Source organism: Haliaeetus albicilla, chromosome 2, assembly GCF_947461875.1.
Source record: "Haliaeetus albicilla chromosome 2, bHalAlb1.1, whole genome shotgun sequence".
Lineage (NCBI taxonomy): Eukaryota > Metazoa > Chordata > Aves > Accipitriformes > Accipitridae > Haliaeetus > Haliaeetus albicilla.
This window is the reverse complement of record NC_091484.1, coordinates 56,812,866-56,836,066: the sequence shown is the minus strand read 5'-3', so window position 1 is coordinate 56,836,066 and position 23,201 is coordinate 56,812,866. Positions and strand designations below refer to the sequence as shown.

Sequence of the window (23,201 nt, the reverse complement as noted above, 5' to 3'; positions counted from 1 at the left end):
AGGGGCACGGCAGGGAGGGCAGAGGGGCTGAGGGCAGGACTCCCTCAGCGGGGGGCGGGGGCGGTCCGAGCAGGTGGGGAGGGAAACCGCCCCGGCTGCCCCCCCAGCGGCACCCGCCGTCAGCCGCCACGGCGGGCGGGCCAGCGGCCGCCGGTTTTGCAGCGGCGGCTCCCTTCGCCCCGGCCCGCTGCGGTAGCGCGGCTGCCCCGCGGGGCGGACGCTCCCCCGGCTCCGGGGCTTCCCCGCCGCTCCCGCACCGGCCCCTCACGCCCTGGCGAACGACTACATTTCCCAGCACTTCCCTCTTCCAAGCGGGCTCTGCGGGGAGCCTCGCCGGCTCTCGCCATCTCCTTCCCTCGCAGGGGGCTCGGCGCGGCGGCGGGGCGGAGCTCGGCAGCCCGGGCCCCGCGGCAGCCGCGGCCCCGCAGCACCCCCCCCCCTTCCCTCCCTCCCCCGTGCAGGCGCGGAGCCGGCGGCGCACGGCGGCGGAAGCCGGGGCGGCGGACGGCGGCGAGCGGGGCGGCGGGCAGCGCCATGCGGGCGGCCGCCTGCCTCCTCTCCCTGGCGCTCTGCGCCCTGCCCGCTGCCCCAGGTGAGTCGCGGCCGCGGGGCAGCGCCGCCGCGCTTGGGGCGCGGGCGGCGGGGAGGAACGGGGGGGGATGCTGCGCCGAGGGCCGCTGCGGAGCCCGGCGGGAACGGAGCCCCCGCTCCAGCCTGCGCGCCGGGGGGCGAGGGGCGCAGCCGGGTGACGGGTGCCTCTCCCCTTGCCCAGGAGGCGCCGGGCCGGCGGCGGCGACGGCGGCAGCGGCAGCGGCAGCGGGGCGGCGGGGCGAGAGCCGCTTCGCGGAGCGAGAGAGCATCAGGCCCCTGCGGCTGGTCTCCGGCGGCGAGGGCGGCGGCGGCGGGGCGCGGCGGCCGGCGCTGAGCACCCGGGTGCGGAGCGGAGCGGCGCGGACGCAGGTAGGCGCCGGGCGGGGGGAGCCGCGGGCGGCCCCGGGCACCTGCCGCCGCGGGCCGGCAGCCCCGGTGGGCTGCGCGGGGGGGAGGACGACGACGACGGGCGAGGGGCCCCCTCCCCGAAGGCAGCAGAGGCGGCGGTGCGGTGTCTCACCCGCAGCCCTCCCCCAAGTGTGTTTTCAGCGCTGAAGGGGAAGGTCTATTTTGAAGCGTTGCTGGGCGAGACGCGGGGCTCGTTTTCCCGAGGCACCGCTGGGGAACGCCAGCCCCGCTGCAGCAGCGCCCGGAGGGGTTAAAATGGTCCCCGTGGCTGCCGATGCCCTCCCCCGGCCGTCAGCGGGTGCCCCGGGCAGGCAGAGCCCGCTGCCTGCGGCTGCCGGGGGGCTTGGGGAGCCACAAAATGAAAGTTGCGGTGCCTTTGCGACAGCTGGAGGGGAATTAGGCTGCAGCTTAGTTGCCGCTTCTGGCTGAAGTGTGGGCAGGGTGGGTTTGTGTTCCGTGGACTCGGATGCGTTTTGAAAAAAGAGAGGTTGGGAATTGGGAGGGGGTTGCCTCAAATACAACGCAAACTTAACGTCGCAGTTTAACTTATGTACAACTACCCAAACTGGGGTGTGTTTTCAGGTTTCTCTTCTAGGAGGACCAGTCCCTATAGCTTTTAACAAATAGCTACCCCGGTTTGCATTAAAACACAGTGATTTTAATCTTGATCGCTGAGCATCATATTTGAGACGGTACGTGGCTGTTAGACCTGAAGGGAAAAAATATTGAGTCTATGCTATTATGGATGAAGAACGTAAAAAATTTCTGCATTTGAGGTAACTGCAGACATCCAAGATGAGTTGCAGGCCCCGTTTCCTCCTTTTCCAATTGACTGCTGTCCATTTAAGAAGCAAAATAGACGAAAAAAATTGTCTCGGATTTCTTTTTTATAATCTGCAAAGCATAAGCACTGACAGCTTGCATTCTTTTTGTGTAGTTAAATAATAAACAGTCTCTTCATAGCATATGTATTTGGCTCTCAATATAACTTACTCTATGAAAAGATTTTTCAGATGTGAAGGCCGTATTTACAGTACAATAAAACAGGATTCTAAAAGTTTCGAAATGGGTGCTTTGCTTAAAAAAGAAAAAAAAAATCCTCTCAGCATTTCAGGATTTTTTGAAGACCCTTGGACAATCACAAGTTCAAACGCTTTGTGACATGTCTGTTTAGAAGGTAGCAATAGTTGCATTTGGATCTAGTATTAGGATTCAAATACCAGTCTTACAGAACAAACCATTAGTTTGTGGGTTTTGTTTTTCTGAATGTCTCAAGTTCTATTCACCAAATCTTATGCTTGTAAAAAGTTTTCAAGTCATCCCCGTTTAGTTAAGTTGTCAGTATTAACATTACTCCAACCAGAAAAGAAGTAATACTAGTGGGTTAAAAAGGGTTAAATGCATTTCTTTCACAACAGTCTGCAGGCTAAACTGAGCTTACATTTGTAAAGCTCTGCCTGCAACAACAACTTTTGCTCCTGATCAAGAAGTTTCCCTCTGCTGCTTAAAACATCCCCAGCCTCTCCCATGGTATCTGATGGTTATTACCCACTGAAGGATGCAGGAGCTGATTTGGAGGAGAAAAATTATGAGGCAGAAGCAGGCCAAACTGATTTTCTGTGCTTCTCGCACAGGGCATGGTGACATATTAATTGCAGGATACTGCATCCCTCGCCTGGAGACCTGAGTTGGCTCAGCAGTAATGGGCCAGCAGCGTGGCTGCCTTTGCTTAACTAAAGTTTTGTAGAAGCTCCATTGAGGAAGGTATTTTTGCAGTAATAGTGTTAACTGTTGCAGTTGAGTAATTTAGTATCCTGACTCTTAAAGTCTATCATCCCATAAAAAAACCCCCACCCTTATCTCTGCCAGAATGCTTATCAAAGTTATGGACTAACTGGTTTAATTTTTGTCATTGTTTTTGGGTGGCTGGTAAACGTCACATGCAGTATAAAGATGCAGAGTGCTGGATTCTGCTCACACATGAAGAGACAGCCATGCCTACCCTGAAGAGTTAACGGTCCAGGATCAGTGGCATATAAAGGGTACAGGAACAGAGGTGTACTCTCCATCAATAAAGTTTTTATGTGTTTTAGTTTTTTGTATGATTAAATACGCTCTGACTGTCTCCATGCCCTGTTCTATCCATTGCTGTCTTCAAACAGCTATGTATCAGAGTTAGAAAAACTGGTCTTGAATACAGATTTCAAACGAAAGTTAATGGCCTTGTCGATCAATTTAGGGAGGATGCTTCTTGGAGGAGGTTAAAGCATTCAAGAAGAATCTCTGATGGCTAATGGACAAGCAGCCGTATCTAGAAAAGCAAAGATATGTGAATGGGATGGTGCAGTCAGAGGACTAGGCAACGAGGCTGTAGCTGTTGAATTAATGTAAAACAATTTAATTGTGTTTTGAATTGGATAAAGATAAAAGGAGAGAGAGAGAGAGAAGCTGGAGAGAAGGAAGTCGCATTAAATCGGATCAAATTCCTTTAATTCCTGGATGAAAGCTTTAGCTGCAGAAAGGGCAGAAGTTGTACAAGAGGGATGCAAGCCTGAGTTTGGAATTGCACAAAGGGAAATGGAGATGGTTGCTCAGTGGAAAGCAGGAGCAAAGCATAGCCTTTGCAGCTCAGGAGTTTCAGAACAGGCTTATGATGGAGTTGAGCCAGAGGAGTGTAATACAAGAAAAGGAGGTGAAAGAAGGGAATTGAAAGCAGAAGTGACTGGGAAGTGATGGTTAGCACATTTCTAAAAATCTATGGGTTTTTTTTCAGCATTTGTTGAGGTTTCTCTCTAGCAACGTCCTTCGTTTTGTTTGGGTTTTTTGGGTTTTTTTTGGCCCATTGCCATAACCATTGAGTGACGTCTCTACGTGCATGCTTTACTATTAAATAGTAAAGGAAATACCTACATGCATGCTTTACTATTAAATAGTACAGGAAATAGTCTATGTACTCATTCAGAATGTAATTGCTTAAGAAACAAAATCAACGTGCTCGCAGTTGTAGTTGTCTACGGTTGCTGGATTTCAGAGCACAGCACAAGGCAAATGTTGTAGGCGGTTCTGTATTCATGTCATTAATGTTTTAAGGTACAGTATGTAGTGGACATTGGAGAATTCACGTGGCTTTGGGTTTCTGCTTTTAATTCCACTGCAGAATAGAGTCACTACCAATATCTGTGACATTCCTGTATTTCAATTTCTCAGTTCCCCAAAGGGGGCCTATTAGCAGCTGCACAGCACTTAGTCTAAAGAGTAATCAAGATATATCTGAGAATATGCTAATATTAATATTATCATTAATGCAATCCAGGATCTTATCAATGGACACTTAATTTACTGTTGCATAAATAAGCCTATTAGAAGATGAACAGGGGCAGGGACATTCAGTGAAGGCTAAGCTAAGATTTTTGTGTTTAAAAGAAAGAAAGTTCCTACTGTGGACATTTATAAGGAACCTTTTAACTCCATGCCTTGAGCCATGTTTCGGTATTGTAAGAAGCACATGGGAAATCACAAGTTTCTTAATACTTTCCTTTAGTCGATACTGTGCAGGCATGTTCTTCATTAAAATGTGGGAGTGTGTGAGCATTCCTCCCCACTGCTTGCATTTGTTCTTCCACCTGTGAAGGAGAGCAAGGTCAAGCACAAAGTATGCCTTTACAAACTTGAGTTTGTACTCTCTATCAGCACCTGATTTGGAGGACCTTTTTCTTAATAATTTTCAGTGGATCAGGTGTTCTGGTTGCGAAGACAAGATTCATTTTCCAGTTGGAGATTAGAGTACCAGACCTCTACATGCCTTTACCCAACAGATGCCTTCCCTCAACCCAAACATAACTTAATAGTGATCTTGCTCTTAGCTGGAGACTGCCACTCAACGCCAGTGGAGAAGGGTCCCAATTCTCCTTGAGGCCAGCACTTTGTGGTCATGCTTATAGGTCTGCACACACAAACGGACGGACAACATTGTTCCTCTGTTTTTGATATATCTAGGTGTTGATAGGGAAATTTGGGAGATTTGCTATGATTTTCAGTGGGAACAAGGTCCTGACTCTCTGACCTACTATGGACATAGATTCACTTGTCTCTGCTGTCTGTGCAAAACATTCATAGTACAGCAACTTCTGTTTCTCAACCTGTTTTTCACTTGCTTGTTGCCAGTTGTCTTGAAGGTGCGCTGGATTCCTTCCAAGTGAGTAAAAGGGCTGACCTGGTTATGGGGAGCCTGGCGTGAAGGGGCTCTAGGACTGAACTGTGTCTGGAGATAGAAGTACGTGTTGTTTGGAGTCCGGAGTGACTCAGTAGTTTTCAGCAAAGTATTTATTTGTCTTCCACAGTCTGCGCTTCTGAATTGTTTGTGACCAAATGATGCAATTCCATACATTGATTTGGAAGCGTGGCTTACAGATTTCTTAAATAACTTCCTATTGATAATAATCAATTGCAGAGAAGCTCTGCTCTGTCATGCTGAGCTCACATAGCTCTGCTTGCACTCGGAGTTGAAATCTTCATTAGTTATTCAGGTGTTGCCTAGTCCTTGCTATTGGATTCTCTGACTTCTTGGCCTCTTGCTCTAGTCTTTGAACAGGATATCCCTATTCTTTGCAGATGCTTCTGAAACTGCTGACTTTTTTTAAACATTCTTGCCCTCTGTTCTGATGCTGTCAACTTCTGTTGGTATTATAAGTTCCCATGTTGGGTAGCTCAAACAGTTAGTAATTTTTTTGGTTTAAAAAATGAGGGCTTATAAAACAGCTCTAGAGTTTGGGACTGATGGATGATGACTGTTGGAAAAAGAAGTGTCACAAGAAATTGCACAATTTAAAAAATTCTTTTCGGCCCACTTAATCAAATGACTGCTGTCTCTTGGAGAAACTTAGGCACAATTTTTGATCAACCTATCACAAAACCAAAGGGGGAGGAGGCTAATCTGGGACTGAGGCTGTAGCGAGTAATAACATGCATTTGGTTTGCTGCCAGATTTGGTTTTCTTCCTGCCTTGTTGCCTCTTCTCCCTCTTTCCTTAAGGATTATAAGGCATTACGCAAAATGTGTGTGATACTTTACCGTATGTTCAGTGTATGCAGTTCTGCAGTATTCATGTAAGGATAAGATACTTCACCAACCTAGCGATATTTTGTGAATACGTGAATGACAGTTAAATGTCAATAGTCTTGATGCAAGTCCTGCCTTCCTGAAGAGGAAAAAAGTGCTGAAAGCCAAACTTTGTTATAGATTGCCACATGATGAAAGGGCATTGGGAGTGCCCTTTGATTGCTGATGTAGGAGGGACTTTCAGATACACCTTTTTATAAAATATATGTATTCATAGTGTGTTTTGGTACTTTGTAGGCAAAGAATATATCAGATTTCTAGTTTATCATTCTTTGCAAGCTCATTTCAGGGAAAGTCTTTCCCTACTTGATAATGAGATTTGTTATGACAGTAAATGCGTACGTCCAAAAAATCATCAAGCAAAAAAAACCCTCTGGTAGCTGCTGCTTCAGAGCTCATGTTGCAGAAATATCATATCAGAACTCAGATTTTGAGGGGGTGATTAGAAGACATAGATACCTTTGAAAATCCTAGTCTGGGTAAAAGGGCTGCATGGGAAATCTTTGTTTTGTGATATCGTCTCTTGATTGTGCCATGGTAGAGCTGAAAAGAGAGATATTCCCAAAAGCTATGGCTTAATCTCATAAAACAGACTTATGAGGGATCTTAAAGGCTCAGATGTAACGATCCTTATAGAAAGTATTTTTCCCAACATTTGGTCGTTGCCATGATCAGCATAGTAACTGCAGAGTCTGACAGAGAAGTCCTTTCCAGCTCTGATAATCAGTATATCTATGTTCACTTCTGTTCTGTGTTGGTGCCCCTGAGTACAGGATCACTTTGGATCACTGGATATTCTTTCTGCCACTGTTTCACTTAGGGTACCTGTTTTGAGACCCCTTTTGTGTCTAATGATCTGCTATAACACATTCATGATGCAGAAGCGTGTTGCATTCCAGAGAGTGTCATGATAAATTTTGCTGAGATTTACCCGAATTATGGAGGAACTATGTAGAAAGTTAACATTCACTCTAAAACGTTTGCCACAGGAGCATTATGGATGTATGTTTTACACTGTTATGGTAGATCTGGTATTATATCATTCTTCTGGTACTCCAGGTCCCTTTTGTAGTCTCCTCAATAATCATACCAGTCTTTAAGTGACTCAAGACTAACAGCTTTTCTTAGGGCTCTGCTAGTTAAAACATTATTGCAGTTATCCTGTCAAACACTGCTTAAAGGTCAATCAAACTGTGTAAAACCTTCTAAAGCCTGATAAGGTTCAGCACTCTAAATTGTGGGTCCTTCTGGCTAGTATTGTCTCAGTGCTTTTCTCTCTCGGATCAGCTCTGATGAGGTTTGTGGTCCTTCCACTGTCTGCAGCTGCCTCCCTCCAGGTTCTTCTCCCTTGAGAGGATGGGGATCCTTGTCTTCAGCTCCCATGGGTTTGAGCCAAAGCTGCTTCTCCTCCCTGGTAGACTGCCCTTCTGTTTCAAGCAAAGTAGCTCACCGGGCTGTTGTCATATGATTTGGTTGCCAGTGGAGGCCCATGTCTCTTCTGAGTCTCAATAACTATGGATGTGAAGGGTGAAGTCCAGTACTATCAGAGGATCAAGCCCACTGCTCTTGGACACAGGATTGTGGTGTCTTCCTACACAGTATCTCTTTCTCATTCATCTACTTACATGCTTCAGTTTTTTGGTCCCTGAATAATTTTTTTTCAGTATTGTAATTTCTAGAAACAGTGTAATTGTTGGCTTCTTGTGTGTTAACCAAAACTGGTATATTTAATGTCTCAAAAAATCACTGTGGCTCCCATCCTGTCTCTCTTCTCTCTAGTTTTTACTTCTTTAGTTTATTTTAATCTACATCAAGTTTGCTATGATTATGGAAAACTTTCAGAGAAGAAAGCCTTCTGAGCCCTTCTAGTCATCTTCTTCCCTTTGGCTTGCCGGTGGCCTCCTGCGTAGTGTGTGGATATGCTGTGCTGAGGAGATGTCTTTTGGAGTGCGTAAAGGATCACAGAGGCCTGTCAAATGAAGTTTTGCTCTTCATAGCCACAGGTGCTCCCTGGTAGTACTCCTCTGAAGTCATTGCAATATTTGCACTAATCTGAGGAGGAGAAATCATTGCTGCAGGGATGAACTCTGCAGCGGCAGCTGTGCTGAGCCACAGCCAAGCATGGAACCACGTCAGTCTCCCCAGATGGAGGCATGTTCAGTGCAGAGGAGAGCTTTGCGCACAGAAGATTACATCTATGAAAGCTTTTTAATACTTCAGTGGGGTGACTGTGTGAGGGAAGGCTCATGTTTTTTCCCAGTAACATTATTGCGTGAGCGTCGAGCAAAGAATCCCATGAAGAGCTGCATGGGATTGCTGAGCAGATGGACAGGATGGGTTCTGCCAGGCTGTGGTGTGCACTTCCACAGTGCGGGTTGGCTGGTTGGGTAGGTTCAAGTGGAAAGCCAACGTCACCTGAAATTAAAGACGTGATTATGTGGAAATCAAAGAAAGTGGAAAATCATGTAGAACTGTTTAACTGTTGAGTGGGTAGGAGTTCAACTTGAAAATTGGATTCAGGTAAAGAAAGTTAAGATGCACGGCATTGCTGCAGGGCATTTGCCATCAGACAGTGAAATTTGGTGATTCCTCTGGTAATCTGACCAGCTCTAATTGTCTGTCTACACCAAATTCACTCTATAATCTCTCTCTTTTTTTTTATCTTTTTTTTTTTTTTAAATGAAATGAATGTTACCAGACCAGAAAACTGTAGCAAGTGACCATGCTTTAGAAAAAACATATTCCAGAATGTAATGTTAATACAAGGTTTAGAAAAAGTTTGTGTGGGTAAATGCCTTTTAATGGGGCCTTGATTCTGAACGTGTGATGTATGTGAGCGTGGAGGCTACATCCCTGGCTTACAGCTCAAATATTGCCCAGAAGAATAGCAGTATGTAGGAACATGGTCTGTTCCAGAAATGTCTCCTTAGAGTATTTCAGCCCCTGAAATTCTGTGGGAATGAAAAAAATCCATCAGCTATTTCAGAAAATATATACAGTGAAAATGTTGATTCATTTTGATCTCCTAGGCTGTATAAAGAGGAAAAGGAGTTTTGAAATGTGCTTTTCTCGCACTTTTTGTTTTTAAACAGGACTTTGATACTTGAACGTAGAGGGTGAGTCATATTTAAAAAGTATTATCTGTGGAGCTGATTGAGCAATGTATTGGTATGCCTAAGAGTCTGCAAGTTTTGTCAAGCTCTTCTTAGCCTGTGGTGCTGACAGAATGTTAGTAAACTTTCTGCTGTTGCCCAAGAACCATTTATGGGAAAAGTTAGCCATGTTGGTAGGCTCTAGGTCTCAAAGAGTGCTTGTTACTTCCAGTGGGGAGAGCTAATCTTTTGGTAAGCTTCCTTCTGTATACAAAATAAATCTAAGACCATTTGAAAATGTTTGGAATGTGTCATTGTGTTGCTGAAAAATGTTTTGGTCACTGGTACTTGTTGTATAAAGGAGCAAAGTTAGCGTGCACTCTATTTGTTACGTTTGAATACTTTATTTGTAACATAAAGGTGGCCTTAATGGAGGGGTTTTGCAGATTCCTCTGGTAGTGGAACTCTGTTCCTTCGTTTCTGAAGCCTACAAGAGATGCTGAAAAGGGTGCCTTTCTCTAAACGTTATTGATTCCATTCAGAGCTTGGAAAACATGCCGCTAAAAATGACCTCAAGGCACCATCTGCTTTGGCGAGGGAAATGCCTTCAATTCTCTTGACCATTAGATCCGTTGAGCTTTCCTTCTTGCCTAAATGGTGTCCTTGAGACAATAGTCCTTTCTACAGCTGAATGACACAGCGATCCAGATGGGTTCATCCTCAAGTGCTGCCTAGGGTGTGTGCGTGTGTCGCTGCCCTTGTTCTGTGTTCTCTCCTCCTGCAGATGCATTATGCATTGGTCGTGCAGCTGTGCACGAGTAGCAGCTCATTTGGGTTCTGCCCACTCGAAACTGCCAAGCATCCTTGGGAGAGGGGGTATTTCACGGAAGAGAGGTTTTCCTTGTTTGAGCCCTTTCCCTCTGACCTCATGCTTCTTCACAAGGAAGTAGGTTCACTGAGTGGTTGCACAGTCAAGTCCTGTAGTATCTAGTGAGATAGATGGAACACATTGCTCTAGTGAGATAGATGGAACACATTGCTCTACCGCTGTTGCATCTAGCATTGCTCTTCGTGTTCTATCTGACCCTCTGAAACCAACAGTCGCCGTGGGGGGCAATGGAAACGGCGGTGTCCCTGTGTCGCAGGGTGAGTCTCTTAGCTCTGCTCCCTGTCTTGGTTTTAGAAGTGTGATCTTCAACGGTCATCAAAGTTTTTGTATGAATTATGGCAGGAAAACATTCTGATCTTTACAAGTTTTCATTCATGACTTGACTTTGTTTCCTGTTTGTAACCCAGACTTTATTAATCACCCTTATAATAACCTATTTGATCACAGTTTTCCTAGCCACTAGTCTTTGATGAAGAACCTTGTCAAATGCATTTTAAAAACATGAGGTTGAGCAGTCACCAGTTTTTCTGTTTTTGCCCCAATAGTGATCTATTTAAGATCTCTTGCACATTAGTTAAATGTGACCTTTTATACATGAAATCTTTACCGCTTCCCTTTCAGAAAAAGGAAAAAAAAAAAAAAAAAGAAAAAAGGACTATGGCTTCCCAAAAGTTCTTGCAGTTCTTCCTTTTGCTGGGATGTGAAGACTTGCACAACAACAGAAGTTACAGTAATTAGTCTCATAGGAAATCAAAAGTTATAACTAAAATTGTCTTAAAGTCAAATTAATGTCATCCTTTATACATAAAAGCATAGCGAGTATAAGATCCGGTACCACAGGGTTTTTTCTGGTGCTGGAAACAAGTGTTTGATTGCCTCTTGGGAAGCAGCATCTTGCCCATTCAGTTACTTAAATTTGTCCTTTTAGATCTGTGAGATCAAATGGTAGTTCACGCTAGATTTGCTAGCAGTGACAGCCTGATAGTTTTCCTGTCTTCATTGCTCCATTGTATAACCTTGGATGAATTTTTGAGAAAGGTGGAGGCAAGGAATGAGATCAGGAGGAGAAGTTTTCAGGGGAAAATGAGAATTATTTTTTCTTTGTTGTAGCTGTTCAAAGGTGCTCACGGTTTTGGAGTGCTGGGAGGAGGTCTAGGGTGAGATGTGTGAGCAGATATAGCCAAGTCCATCACAGCTCAGCATCACACCTCTGCAGGACCTCAAGAGGATCCCTGCTGCTACCCAGGATCTGCAGTAGTGACACCTGCGTAATACATTGCATCGGTTTGTGCTCAGGACTGCTTTTTCCTGGTGCTGCTTCCCCCCCCCAATCTGTATTTCTGGGGACCTCTCTTACTTTACCCTATTGAGTAAGTTCAAACAGCCTCTGAGTTCAAACCCACAAATAAATAATAGAAGTATTTTTTTTTTCTTTTTACTATTGAGAAGAATAATTACTGGCATTTTAGAGGTACAAGTAGTCCTTGCTTCTGACTCTGATTTCATTGATACTCTGATGTTTATGCAGAGAAAAGCTATTTTAGGTCATGTTTACGACTTTGTCATGATCTTCATCTGCTGAGAGCTGGTGAAACCCCACCGAAGTGAACTGGGCCATGGCGCTGCATTCTGGCTGGTTTTGTTTAACTCTCCCCCTGCCCCACCCTCATTTGGCATGGAGAACAGATATGTGATCCAGGATTCAAAAATGAACACGGACTTCTGAAAGTCTTTTCTTATTTCTAGCTTTTCCTCAAAATAAATGACTTATTTACTAAGTGTATCCCCAAAAGGCAGCTGTAAAAGCCTTTTCATCAAACCATGATTCTATTCTGCAGCTTTTTCATTAAATACCCCCCCCCCCCCCCCCCCCAAGCCCCATAGATATTTAGATTTATGCAATGGCTAAAAAGAGAGAGCTTGCATGAAGAATGACAAATAGTGATGATTAATATAGTAAATGAGTGCCTATAAATATTTTGAGAATGCTAGGGAAAGTAAGAAAGAGATTTTGCAGTTCTTTAATATGCTGTGATATGTGAATCCAGTTCAGTGACTCTGAACTTTTGATTAAAATTAGATATTTGCAAATGGCAATAGAGAGGGCCTGAGGGAATCACATTGCATTTCTATTTTGTTGTCTATTTTTTAAAAAAGATTATTTGGCTTGGAGATATTTATTTTTATTAGACCTAGGCTTATTTCTCAATTTTTTCTCTCAGCAAAGTTTTTATTTTTTTTTCTTCCCAGTACAAGTAGAAAAGTAAGGTTTTGAACAAATTTCTTATTTTACATACAGCAACAATATACTGCATAACTCCGGATTTATTACAACACAGCTGAGGCTGAAAATTGTCCTTTTATAATGTGTACATGTGCTAATTACCACTGTATTCCTCTACTGTAGCATAAATTTAAGTGTAATGATTATCTTCAAAAGCACAGCTAAAGTTCTTTTTAGGTAAATCTACATAAAATGTTTAGTATATTTTTCATTTAATTTCATTAATGTATTTATTTTGATTTTCCATGGACTTAATCGTTGTCCTTACTGAAGTTAAGAAACATTCATTTCATACAGACTTAAAGGATTGTTAACAAGCTGAGGTTTCTATTCTCCTATTAAATAGAAGAGGGGGGGAAATTAAATTAATATCTAAGGAATCTATTATTTTGTAAATGTGACTGAATCCCAGAATGTCTGCTATAAAACCTTTGTCTTACAAGTTCTGAAGCATAGCTTTTAAGCTCTCTCTTGCTATAACATTCTATATTATTTCCTCTCTTGATGCTTTTCTTTTGAGTCTACAAATTTGATCAGAATCTTTTAATTAGAAACCACAATGCTATAAATAGCAGTAAATACAAAATTCTTTACATCAAGGGGCAAGCATATAAATAGGATTTTCTTGTCAATTAAAAAAAAAAAAAATCTCTTTTGATAGCAATTGTTATTATCTCTTCCAGCAAAACTCACTAAAAAAAATCTAAGTGCTTTATGAAGGATAGTAAGAAACATGTATAATGAGGAATTGTACATTATATCACAACATATTTTTAATTCTCTTTTATTTTAATGAGGAAGAAGAATAGTCATCATGTTATTATGCTGCTTTCAACACCCAACTAATTATATACAATGTGAGGAAAATATCTAAAATATTTCCTTTCAGGATTCTTGTTAGTTTGATTATTAAAGAAAGTGCATAGCTTGTAAATGTTTCCCTGGTGGTTAAAATATTTGACCTATTTGAAATAAAAATCTTCCAAACATATTGAAGGTTACTACAGTACAGTGCAATGAGGCTCACCTTTGATCTGCAATGATATACGCTTGTTGCAGTTTATGTACGTGTATTCCCTTTGCAGATGCTCATTCTTAAGGGCCAGTTTCTGGAGAAAGCTGATCCCTGGCAGGGCTACTGAAGGGACTGTATCAGAAGTCATGATTATTCTGTTGTGTTTCTTTGTAATAATAAACAGTTGTACTTGGTACTGATTGCCTGTCTCCTCTGTTACTGCAGTCATCCCTGAAGCATGGAGCAGGTGATTTAAAATAATTGGAATCGTATCCTTCTTGGTTTGGCAGGAAGGTTTGTGTACCACTTTTGTTCTTCTAGGATTCAAGCTTTTAATACTTGTTTTAGGTAAAATATCTTTGTGCTTAGTGATTTGAAATAATCCTTTCCACTCCATTTACTTTTGATTCCTTTCAGACGCTTGCTGAGATGCTTGAACCTGCAATATTTGACAAAAGTTAGCTCTTGGGTAGTTGCATTAGATGCATGGGATGCTTAGTGTTTTCTATACAGGGGCTTACAGGGTTGTACACTTCAAGTGCCACTAGAAATTGCATCTGAAAGTACTGCAGCTAATTTCAGAGTTGTTATCGATATTTCCCTTCTTCAGTTGCATGACATTAAAATTTCAGAACTTTTGATAACGTTGGAGGCATGGCACTGCGCTCTTCCATTAAGTTGTTAGATTCTCCTTTCCTGGCTCTTGTTCATGTTCCGCATTGAGTGCATTTCCCCTGGTCTCCAAGAACTCCCCTTTTATGACTCAGTTGTCAGCCATCAACGTGTCATGCTTATGGTTGTTGAAAAAGCCTCACATTTTCTGAGAAAGTTCCTTGGTTTAACTGAATGACATAATTGATTGTCTTGCTTCAAATTGTCTTTGCAGGTGTGTCTTGTTACTTCGGCTTGAATGAGGTGGTATAGATAGAATAAAAGTACTTATTTCCTTTCTTTGGGTTCTTTTATTGACTTAGGTCTATGAGTGTAAGCTTCCTTTGCAGCTGGCCATTTTACCTATTCACTGAGCAGACAGGTACATGTGCTTAAAAATAACGTAGAGTCAAGACTTTTAAAAATCTGTTTCTTTATTTTGTGGGTTTTAACCAGATATTCAGAAGAATTGTTATCCTAAAAAAATGTACTGGCTGGCACTCTTAAGGTGCAGGTTTTTGTTACACTGAATGAGATCTGTTAGCTGTCATTGAAAGGGGGAATCTGCCTTCCTCTTCATTCTCTCTTGCATGTCCCCTCCAGCTTCTTTCCATTGCATCTGTTTGTGATGTGACTATATGGTTTATTTGGATCAGCTTATTTGTCTGACAGAAGATGGATCCACTCCAAGTAATGATGAATTTTCTGATGCTGATCTGACTTTCTGGGTAGTCACACCAAGTCGACAAGGGAGAGCAGGTGGGAACATGTGGCCAGGATGGGGCAGAACTGTTAATTTTCGGCAGCAGCGCGCGGTATGCAGTGTTGCAGTGTTTTACAACCACATATCAGGGTTGAAGGGTGGGCTGCAATTTCTGGAAGGGGCTGAATTTGGCTATCCAAAATGTGCATCTTGGTATCTCAGTAGGTTTGAGATAGGCTTGAGATACGCTTGATTGCACTTCAGCTCAAACGTAATGGTAAGCTTCCTGGGTTTCCACCACTTGTCTTGGGGGTGGTTACATCTGAGTAGTGTTTTTAATCTTAATTTATTAATAGGCATATTCTCCCTTAAATCCACATTAACAGCTTCTGTCAGGGAATAACTGTAGTCCAGGGTCACCTCAGAAATACATTAGCCTTGTAATTGTTTATCTTAGAGTCGTGTTCAAGGGAGGAAATTTCCCAGACCAAATCAATATGATGCAAAATACCTAGCAGTTAAAAACCACACCAAACCAAAAAACTCTAGTCATTTTTGCTCTTATAGTGAATGAGGTGAATACATTTTAATGGCAAATGCTACATTTAGTATATGTACCTTTAGAAATTTAAGTTAGGCTTTTTATATTCTTCCTTACTGACGAATTCTCTTTTGGTACTACCATATGGTCATACAGAAGACTTGGTTATACTGTGTACAGAGATCTAAATGATGGCATATGTAGCTGTGTTGTTAACAAACAGAAATAATAAAGTGCTGTAGAATGTTCTTTGCATTTAGTAATGTAATGATGAAAAGTGAACAGCTGGGCTGCCATTACTCCTTTGATCAGAAAGTGATTGTTGAAGGTTAGTTAAGGTTAGCAATTGTGCTGAGTGGAACAAGGGAATGACTAAACTACTTTGGCCCCTTGTACCTTTTTTGGTACTTGTTTTTTGGCCTGTCACATCCTGTTTATGAGCAGCAGGCTAAAATTTCACATCTAGCAAGAGAAGATGGAATTTTAAAATCATTCAAAGCAAACTCTGCTGCCTGAGAGTTGGAAAACAAATGGCAATGCTAACCTGATAATTTGTTGATGGTTGGTTTTGCTGTATTTTTTGTTACACTAGTGGGTGCAGGCCAGAAACAGCTAAATGATGGTCCTACATGTGCGTGGCCTTATGTGCTGTGGGTGTGTGTACATGCTGTGGGTGTCCATCATTGCAGAAAACAGCTGGCTGTCATGGATCATTTGGGACTAGCTGCTTTTTTTCTTTAGGCTTTTTTGGATAGAAAGTAGGCTTTTAATATTGATGGTGGTTAATCACTGAAATTATTTACCCATATAAGGTTAACTATGTTATATTCAGTTAGTTGGTCAAAGATTATACATTTGTTCAAAAGAGATGCTCTTAAATCATCCAGAAATTACAAGAACCGCCTAGTGAAGACTTGTGGTCTGTGTTACAAAGCAGGTTAGGTGTAATGGGGATAGCTGAAATGATATCTGACTCTGTGTATTGTATCTACTGAGAGGCCTTCTCAGAAGCTTTCAAGTTAATACTGCATCCTTCTAAACTGTAATGTAAATATGTGGAATTTCTCATCATGCAATTTTGCGTGCGTGTTCACTGCAGTGGCACAGCTAGGCATTTTTATAGAGGGCACTCAACCTGAGCATCTTCCAGTAAGAGAAGCTGTCTTTTGTTTTTTTTAAAGGAATCAACTGTTTGTAAATATGTATTCATGGTTGTTGTCTTTTTTATTTATTAATACTCATGCATATATATGGAGACATAAAAGAAAATTCTGCTTTAGGGCAACTAAAAAATGTAATAAACAAAAATGTCATGATTCCTTCAACTTCCCATTTCTTTGTTGCTGTTCTTTTCCAGGGAAACTGGTATTCTCAACTATTTGGGATTTAATGCCTATTGAAAGCCTGCCAGTAGTTTTAGAGAGAGTGAACTTGATGATTCACATTATCCCATCCTGTCCTGTGTTTCCCAGAGTTTTCAATAAATCATTTGTTACAGTTGTACTATCCTGTATTGTATTTAGAGAAGTGTAGTTTAGAGTTGTAAGTGGTTCTTCAGTGTTCCTTTTTAGATTCCTCTGTCTACATGCTTCAAATCTTAATGTGCAGATTTCAATGGAAAGAAAATAAGAACAAGGTTGGAACTGCTCCAAAATGTCTGAAAGTAGCTTTTCTTATTAATTAGTTAAATAACATGGCTGTTCGTTTCTTGGGAGTTTTCAGGTCTAGAAACAACTGTTGCGTTTCCATTGGATAGTTGAGTATTTTCTTCCACTAGTACTGGAATAAATATTCTATTTCTGGCAGATCGTGAGTTACAAAGTATTCCCATGTTCGTCCTCTATAGGACTGAATGAAAGCAATTAATTCAGGGAAAAGGTATGGCAAAGAGAGAAAGAAAGAGATGTTTCTCTAGCAACTCTTTTTTTCTTTGGTTTTAGTGACTGCTCAGGTGTTTGGAGTTTTGGGAGCCTTTTGGAGGAGATGGCTTACAGAGTAGTGGGTCAGAGCTTTATAGAAAATGCAACTAATCAGATTTTAGCCCATTGCTATCATCTCACTATATGGGCTTACATGAGTGTCCAAATGAACGGTTTCTTTCAGGTAATCTTGGTGAGATTTGTGAGTGTATCCCAGACTGACCAAACCAGTAACGTCTCGGCTGTTCTCCACCGGTCTGTGTGCAGAGCCAGGTTAAGGAACGAGTAACACAGTAGCCAAGGGAAGTCTTCCACTTTCCTTTGCTCAGGGTTTTGCCCCGGATGGAGATTCAAAGAGTAGTTTCCTCCGGTGTGGATGGGTTAAGATGGGGGGCTACTCCCAGTCACAGGCTGTGTTGTTGGCAATTCTTGAATAAGAAAACAGATCTTTTGTTTATTATCATGGACTGCTTTGTCCATTTCAATGCAATTTTATTTGGTTAATGGCATATTGTTACTTAGTAAATATAATTAATTTCTGCATTCACAAACCTGTATGGTATGTTTTGTTGTGGCTGAATGCTAATTCCAGTCTTTTCAATATTGCAGTCTACCCACATTGCTCGAGCCAGCTTCCAGGTTGATGCTTTTGGATCGTCTTTCATCCTAGATGTGACGCTAAACCAGTAAGTAATGAGTGTATCTTACTCTATGTTTGTTCAAGACCTGGTGCCAGTGAAATGTCATTTTCCAATGGAGGCTTTAGAGGTGGTATTATAGCACATATGTTATTTCTAGGTATTGAGTTCATCTGTAGCAGTATATTTTAAGGTCTTTTGTTATTTTCTCAAGTACCATTGTAGGTTTTGATATTCCTGTTGTTACTACTTAGTAGCTATTGCAGTATAACTAACGTTTTAGTGTTATAATTTAATTTGCCATCTTTCAGTTTACCATAAAGGCAAGTTACTGTACTCACACAGAGCCTCCCTGGATATTAAAAGATGGATTTGCTGAAAACTGGTAGCTGTTAGCGTTTTAATAACCAAGTGTAAAGTACTGGAGATACAGCAATTGCACGACAGCTAATCCTCAAAAAAGAATGAGATGGATAGTTGGGAATGAAGTTTCTCCGGATGCGTTTACGGTCTTTTGGGAACAGAGAAGCATTACAAGGCAGTAGCATGCTGTGAACTTCAGTCTACGATGAGAGATTGAACAATAGTAAACTTAAAGTGAAATCTGCTATGTGGCTTTCGGTAATGAGTTTTTGAAGTAGCCTCTTAGCACAGCTGTTTTAAAATAGTTGCTTTGCTTTACTGTTCTGAAGTGAAAAGAGAATAAATAGTATAGTAAATAGAAATGCTTTGTTAAGTAATTCAGCTCCTAATAATTGAACACAATGTTGCATGGTTCGGTGTAAGAGTTTGTGCTCTATCACTCCAAGTTTTTCTGCTATAAAGATGAACCATTTGGGCTGCAGTGGGAGCCACTCAAATTCAAGTTTTTTTCACTTGTAAACACATTTTAAACAGTGGCAACTTCTTTACATGACTTAAAAACCACATGTGAATCCTTGCTGGTTACAGACGGCAGAGACACTGTGCTGCTGGAAGAGGGAAAGAGGCTGGTTTAGAAGTATCATTTTATAACAGATGCATTTTAAAGAATTCTAGAGGAAGAATTTTCTGCTGAAAAGCACCAAATCCTCAACATTGAAATGTTTGTTAGAAATAGCAGTTTTGTATACCTATTTATACGTTACTGAGGGTAGGGTGCACAAACCTGTTTTTACTTTGGGTGGTAGATTAATGGTGTGGTCACAGTTAGTTTCTGAAAGGTCAGGATGGTCCTTACGGTATGCATTTTAGGTCATCTTAGTAAAAGCAAACACTTTTACTAATGGTATATGAAAAAGCAAGTTAAGGATGAGATTTTATGAGCTGCCACAGTTCTCTGTAGGTGGATTTTTCATTTACACACATGTATATATGCACATAAACACACACACAAATGTGTAAGTTTAAAATTTGATTTGTTTTGAGCTGGATCCTATTTCTATGTCATTCTTTTATTGTCTTTAATGATATTAGACCCGTATTTGTATAAGACTGTCAAAATGTATCCTTATTGTTCTTAAGAGTGCCAGAATCCAACTTAAATATGAACTTTTCTTGAGGAGCTATGCTTTTTATAATGTGAAAAAGTCCTATCACAAGTTGTCCAAAATGAAAACAAGAAGGCTGCAAGGAAATTAAGATGTTTGGCTTCTGTCATAATATTTAAATCAACATTTAAACTACTTCTGAAATAGCATTTGCAGATTATCAAATAAAAAGAGGGCCAAGTATAGCAGGGTGACATTTAAAATGTATTTTCAATTATTATTCCTGTGAACAAATCTGTTTCATTCAGCAGGCTGTATATATTTTTCTTCTCTTGCAATTCTTACTCTCCCTATTATATTCTGTATGTATTTTCTAAGGGTCCTGAGAGAAAAGCACTATTTAGCCCACAGTAGCTTTATAGTTGAAAAGTAGTTGAATTCTTGTAAGGAGCAAGGTTCAAGATTTTAGTTTTCCTCTGGAAAAAATATCAGCTTAGTACTTATAACTGAACCTCTGCTAATATCAAAAGCATGCTGAAGCAGGCCCCTGGGGTAAAATTAGCTCTTATGTGTAATACGCATTTGAGGAATGTTAAAGGAGGTATGGGGGACAGAGCGGGGGAAAAAGTAATTTAAAATACATAGGTTATCAGGAAGGAGAGACTCTCCCTGGCTTTGTCAGTTTCCTTTCTTGCAGTCTCCCTGTTGTTTAAAGGCTGGTGTGCATGTCTTGTACATCTGAATGTATCTGAGCGTCATCTCTAGTTACAATGTAAGTGGTGGTCAGTCACAGTGGAAGTGTTTGTTCTTCCGTGTGGTTCCCCAATTTATGGAGAAAAAAAGTTCAAAATTAAAATGATGGTAGCAAACAGAGAGCTTTAAGAAAAAAAATAAAAAAATGCCCCTGACCCCTAATGTCTGTCTGCAAATAGATTTTCTTCTTTTGCTGCTCTCTTTGTGGACATTATTTTCTCTATTCTCTTCAAATTCATCTTTTTATCCAAGAGTCAGTTTCTCTGTTTCCTCCACTGCATTTGTCTGTGCTTTGTTATACATCCCCCTGTTATGTACCCTTTTGTATTTTGTAGTCTGTTGTGTTTGTGTATTTTTCCATCTTTGTTCTTACTCAGTTCTCCAAAGAGTCGCACATTTCTTTCTTTTCTTTTTCCATCAGGAATAATTGTCCCCTCTGCCATCGTCATAGGTGCCACACAAATTTCTTGAAAACTTTATGTAAACTTTGACAGTTGAGGCTGGCAGAAATATTTATGGTCTCCTACTTGTCTCTCTTCCCTCATTGCCTGATACCCTCTGTTTTATCTCTTCACTTCACCAAAGGAGATGCTACTATTGAATCTGGGTGTTAGCTGAAGCAACCTTCCTTTCCTAGTCCCTTCCTCTGCCACCTCTCACAACAGTGGCCTTTCACCAAAGGCTGATCTCTGCAATGAAACAAGCTGGGAAGATACAGGAGCAGGGCAGGGAAATCAAAAAGCAGAGCTTACACTGACATTTCAGACATCAGGAAAACTGAGGCCCAGGAGGGGAATGTTCCGCCAGTCCTAGATGCAAGTGAGAGAAAGGAAAAAAAAAATTTCCGACTGGCACTACAGTGTGGCAGTTTAATTTAGCATTGAAATCTGTGTGCTTTCTTCTTGCTCATTTTGGATCTCAACCAGTTTTGAATGCATATTTGTTCACATTAAACGCATATGTGAGATACACTGAAACATTACCTTGAATGCTAATAAAAAAATGATGTTAAAAAGCTGGTATAATTACAACAGTGTAGTTTCCTTTTTTGCAGTGATGGTGGTATTTTCTCCACATACATCATCATTCTTTCTTTCTTCCTTTCTTTCCCCGAGTTGCCATAGCGTCTCTACAATGAGCTTTTTTTGAGATAACAGTGTTTCTTTTTAAACTTTTTTTTGCCTGTTCAACTGTCTGAAGTATTTACAAAGGAGCTTTCAGATCGAATCAGCTGTATTTTTAAAAGGTTCAATCCCTTAGGCAAAGGTTAGGGACACATTAGTTGCGTCGGTGTGTTTATGAATCCATTGCCGTGGTATCCTTATGCGTTCAGAACTGTATCTAATGGAGCTGTTTTCTGTGGCCGTCTTCATTAAAGCTGCCTTCAGCATTAGCAAAGCTGGGGCCTGACCGCTGGGCCGCGCAGGCGGGCGCTGCTCGCAGCCTTCCCTCCTTCAGCCTGCGTCCAGCTCTGGCCACCGACCCAGAATGGTGCAGGAGTTGCATAGCAATTAAGTGTGCTTATTTATCTGTTTTTTAATTCCTCCCCCTTGAAGTTTTTAATGCTGTGATGGCTCAGCAAATGACTGACTTCTTTTTTCATGCAGAATATTTCTTCTTAAATGTAGCCGCATGACCATTTACGCTCTCATCTTGGGTTGTAATTATGTGATTAAACAGCAGAGCTCACCAGGAAGCGGGACATGTTTCCGAAAGCATCTTTGAGGCCCTTTTGGTCCTGTGGACCGTGCGGATCTCTCCGAGGGGACCTGGGCCAGGGCATGTTCATCTGCATGTGAAGCAGCAGAGACCTCACGGCATAATGGCCCAAAGCAAGCTGTGATCACGGGGTTGGATCGGGAAAGAGCGTGCTGCAAGTTGGATAATCGGAAAAACTACAGTATCTGTGCTTGTCTGGAGTGTGGACAGGCCCTGGCGTGGGGTGACCACCCCAGGTTCACTTTGTGGTAGCCACGACGGGCAAGAAGGATGATCAAGGCCCTTCCTAGCTGCAGCATCATCCTTCATACGAGGGCTCTGGTATCTCCTGTCACGGAGACGGGCAGAGGGCGTCTTGAGCCTGCGTGTGAATTGTGGTCACTTCTGAGGTGCAGTGTGGACACCAGGTGCCCTGCTGAGGAGACTCTCGGCCTTCAGAAAGCTCCGTGGGGCATCTGGCCACCTGTGTGCGCCCTGGCTCCTCATGCTGTAACAAGAAGAGCCCTCCCCGATCATGGCTTTTTTTCTGTGAACGAACACATCGATAGCCTGAGATCCTCATGTTCGTGGTGACAGGGAAGTACTCTGAAGGCTCATGAGGTTTTCAAGTTTCTATTCAGCACTTCAGGACTGCTCTGTCCTTCCTGGTGACACTCAGTTGCTAGGATGGAGCATGGTTGCCACCTGCTTTTGCATCTTGCAACACAAATTTGATTCCTTTGGTCCATGTATTGGTGGAAAATAATCTATAAAGTAGTAGTAGGCTGGGCAAGATGTGCTCAGAAACCCTACCCCTTTAGGAAGCTCACACATCTTCTGTTCCCATCAAGCGCCTGACCGTATGCCGGAGGAGTACCGACACTGGGTATAAATCGATGGTCATGACAATCAACGACATTCAGAAGGCTGAAAGATTTCAAATGAGGCAATTTTTATAAACTCTGCTATTACTCTAATACCTATGTGGAAAATAAACGCACTTTTCATTTATCAAAAGGTAAAAAAACCCTTTGGCAAAACCAAAGAAGCTTCTTCAGAAAATAGGGTAGGTAATTTAGTATATTTCAGTCTTAATTTAAATTATTTCTGGTTAGTGATACTGGAAGGTTCCTGGCACTCCAGGAATTAATTATTTTGCCTTGCCACTGAATAGTTTTTGCAACTTATGCTGAGAAGGATACAGACGTTCCTCATGCCTTGTGGGGAATGTTTATTAGGAATGTCTTTTAACTAGAGTTTCGCAAACCTTACAGACTCGGATCGTAAACTTCATCAAAAAATCCTGAAAACAGAAGCAAAATAAAAGGCAGCTTGACAGACAAGTGCCAGCTTTTTCATGAGACAAACTGCTGAAACCTTGCCTGTAATTTCTCTTGGCAAATGGTCTCCAACACTAATATCAATGTGTCAT

General features: G+C 41.9%; 1 protein-coding gene across 11 annotated transcripts in view; it reads left to right on the top strand.

Annotated features, from left to right (window-relative positions):
• The first annotated feature begins 147 nt into the window (after positions 1-147).
• Positions 148-23,201, top strand: part of ADAM22 (ADAM metallopeptidase domain 22) — a 147,825-nt gene continuing 124,771 nt past the window's right edge. For 9 of the 11 annotated variants that reach the window (XM_069775637.1, XM_069775630.1, XM_069775610.1 and 6 more), the window contains exons 1-3: positions 148-592; positions 773-960; positions 17,821-17,897. In XM_069775637.1, coding sequence (XP_069631738.1) covers positions 535-592; positions 773-960; positions 17,821-17,897 — 323 coding nt within the window. In that variant the 5' untranslated portion in view covers positions 148-534. Of the gene's footprint in view, positions 593-772; positions 961-10,304; positions 10,356-17,820; positions 17,898-23,201 lie in introns of those variants that run through there. The other 2 variants (XM_069775592.1, XM_069775625.1) reach the window with 2 other exon arrangements.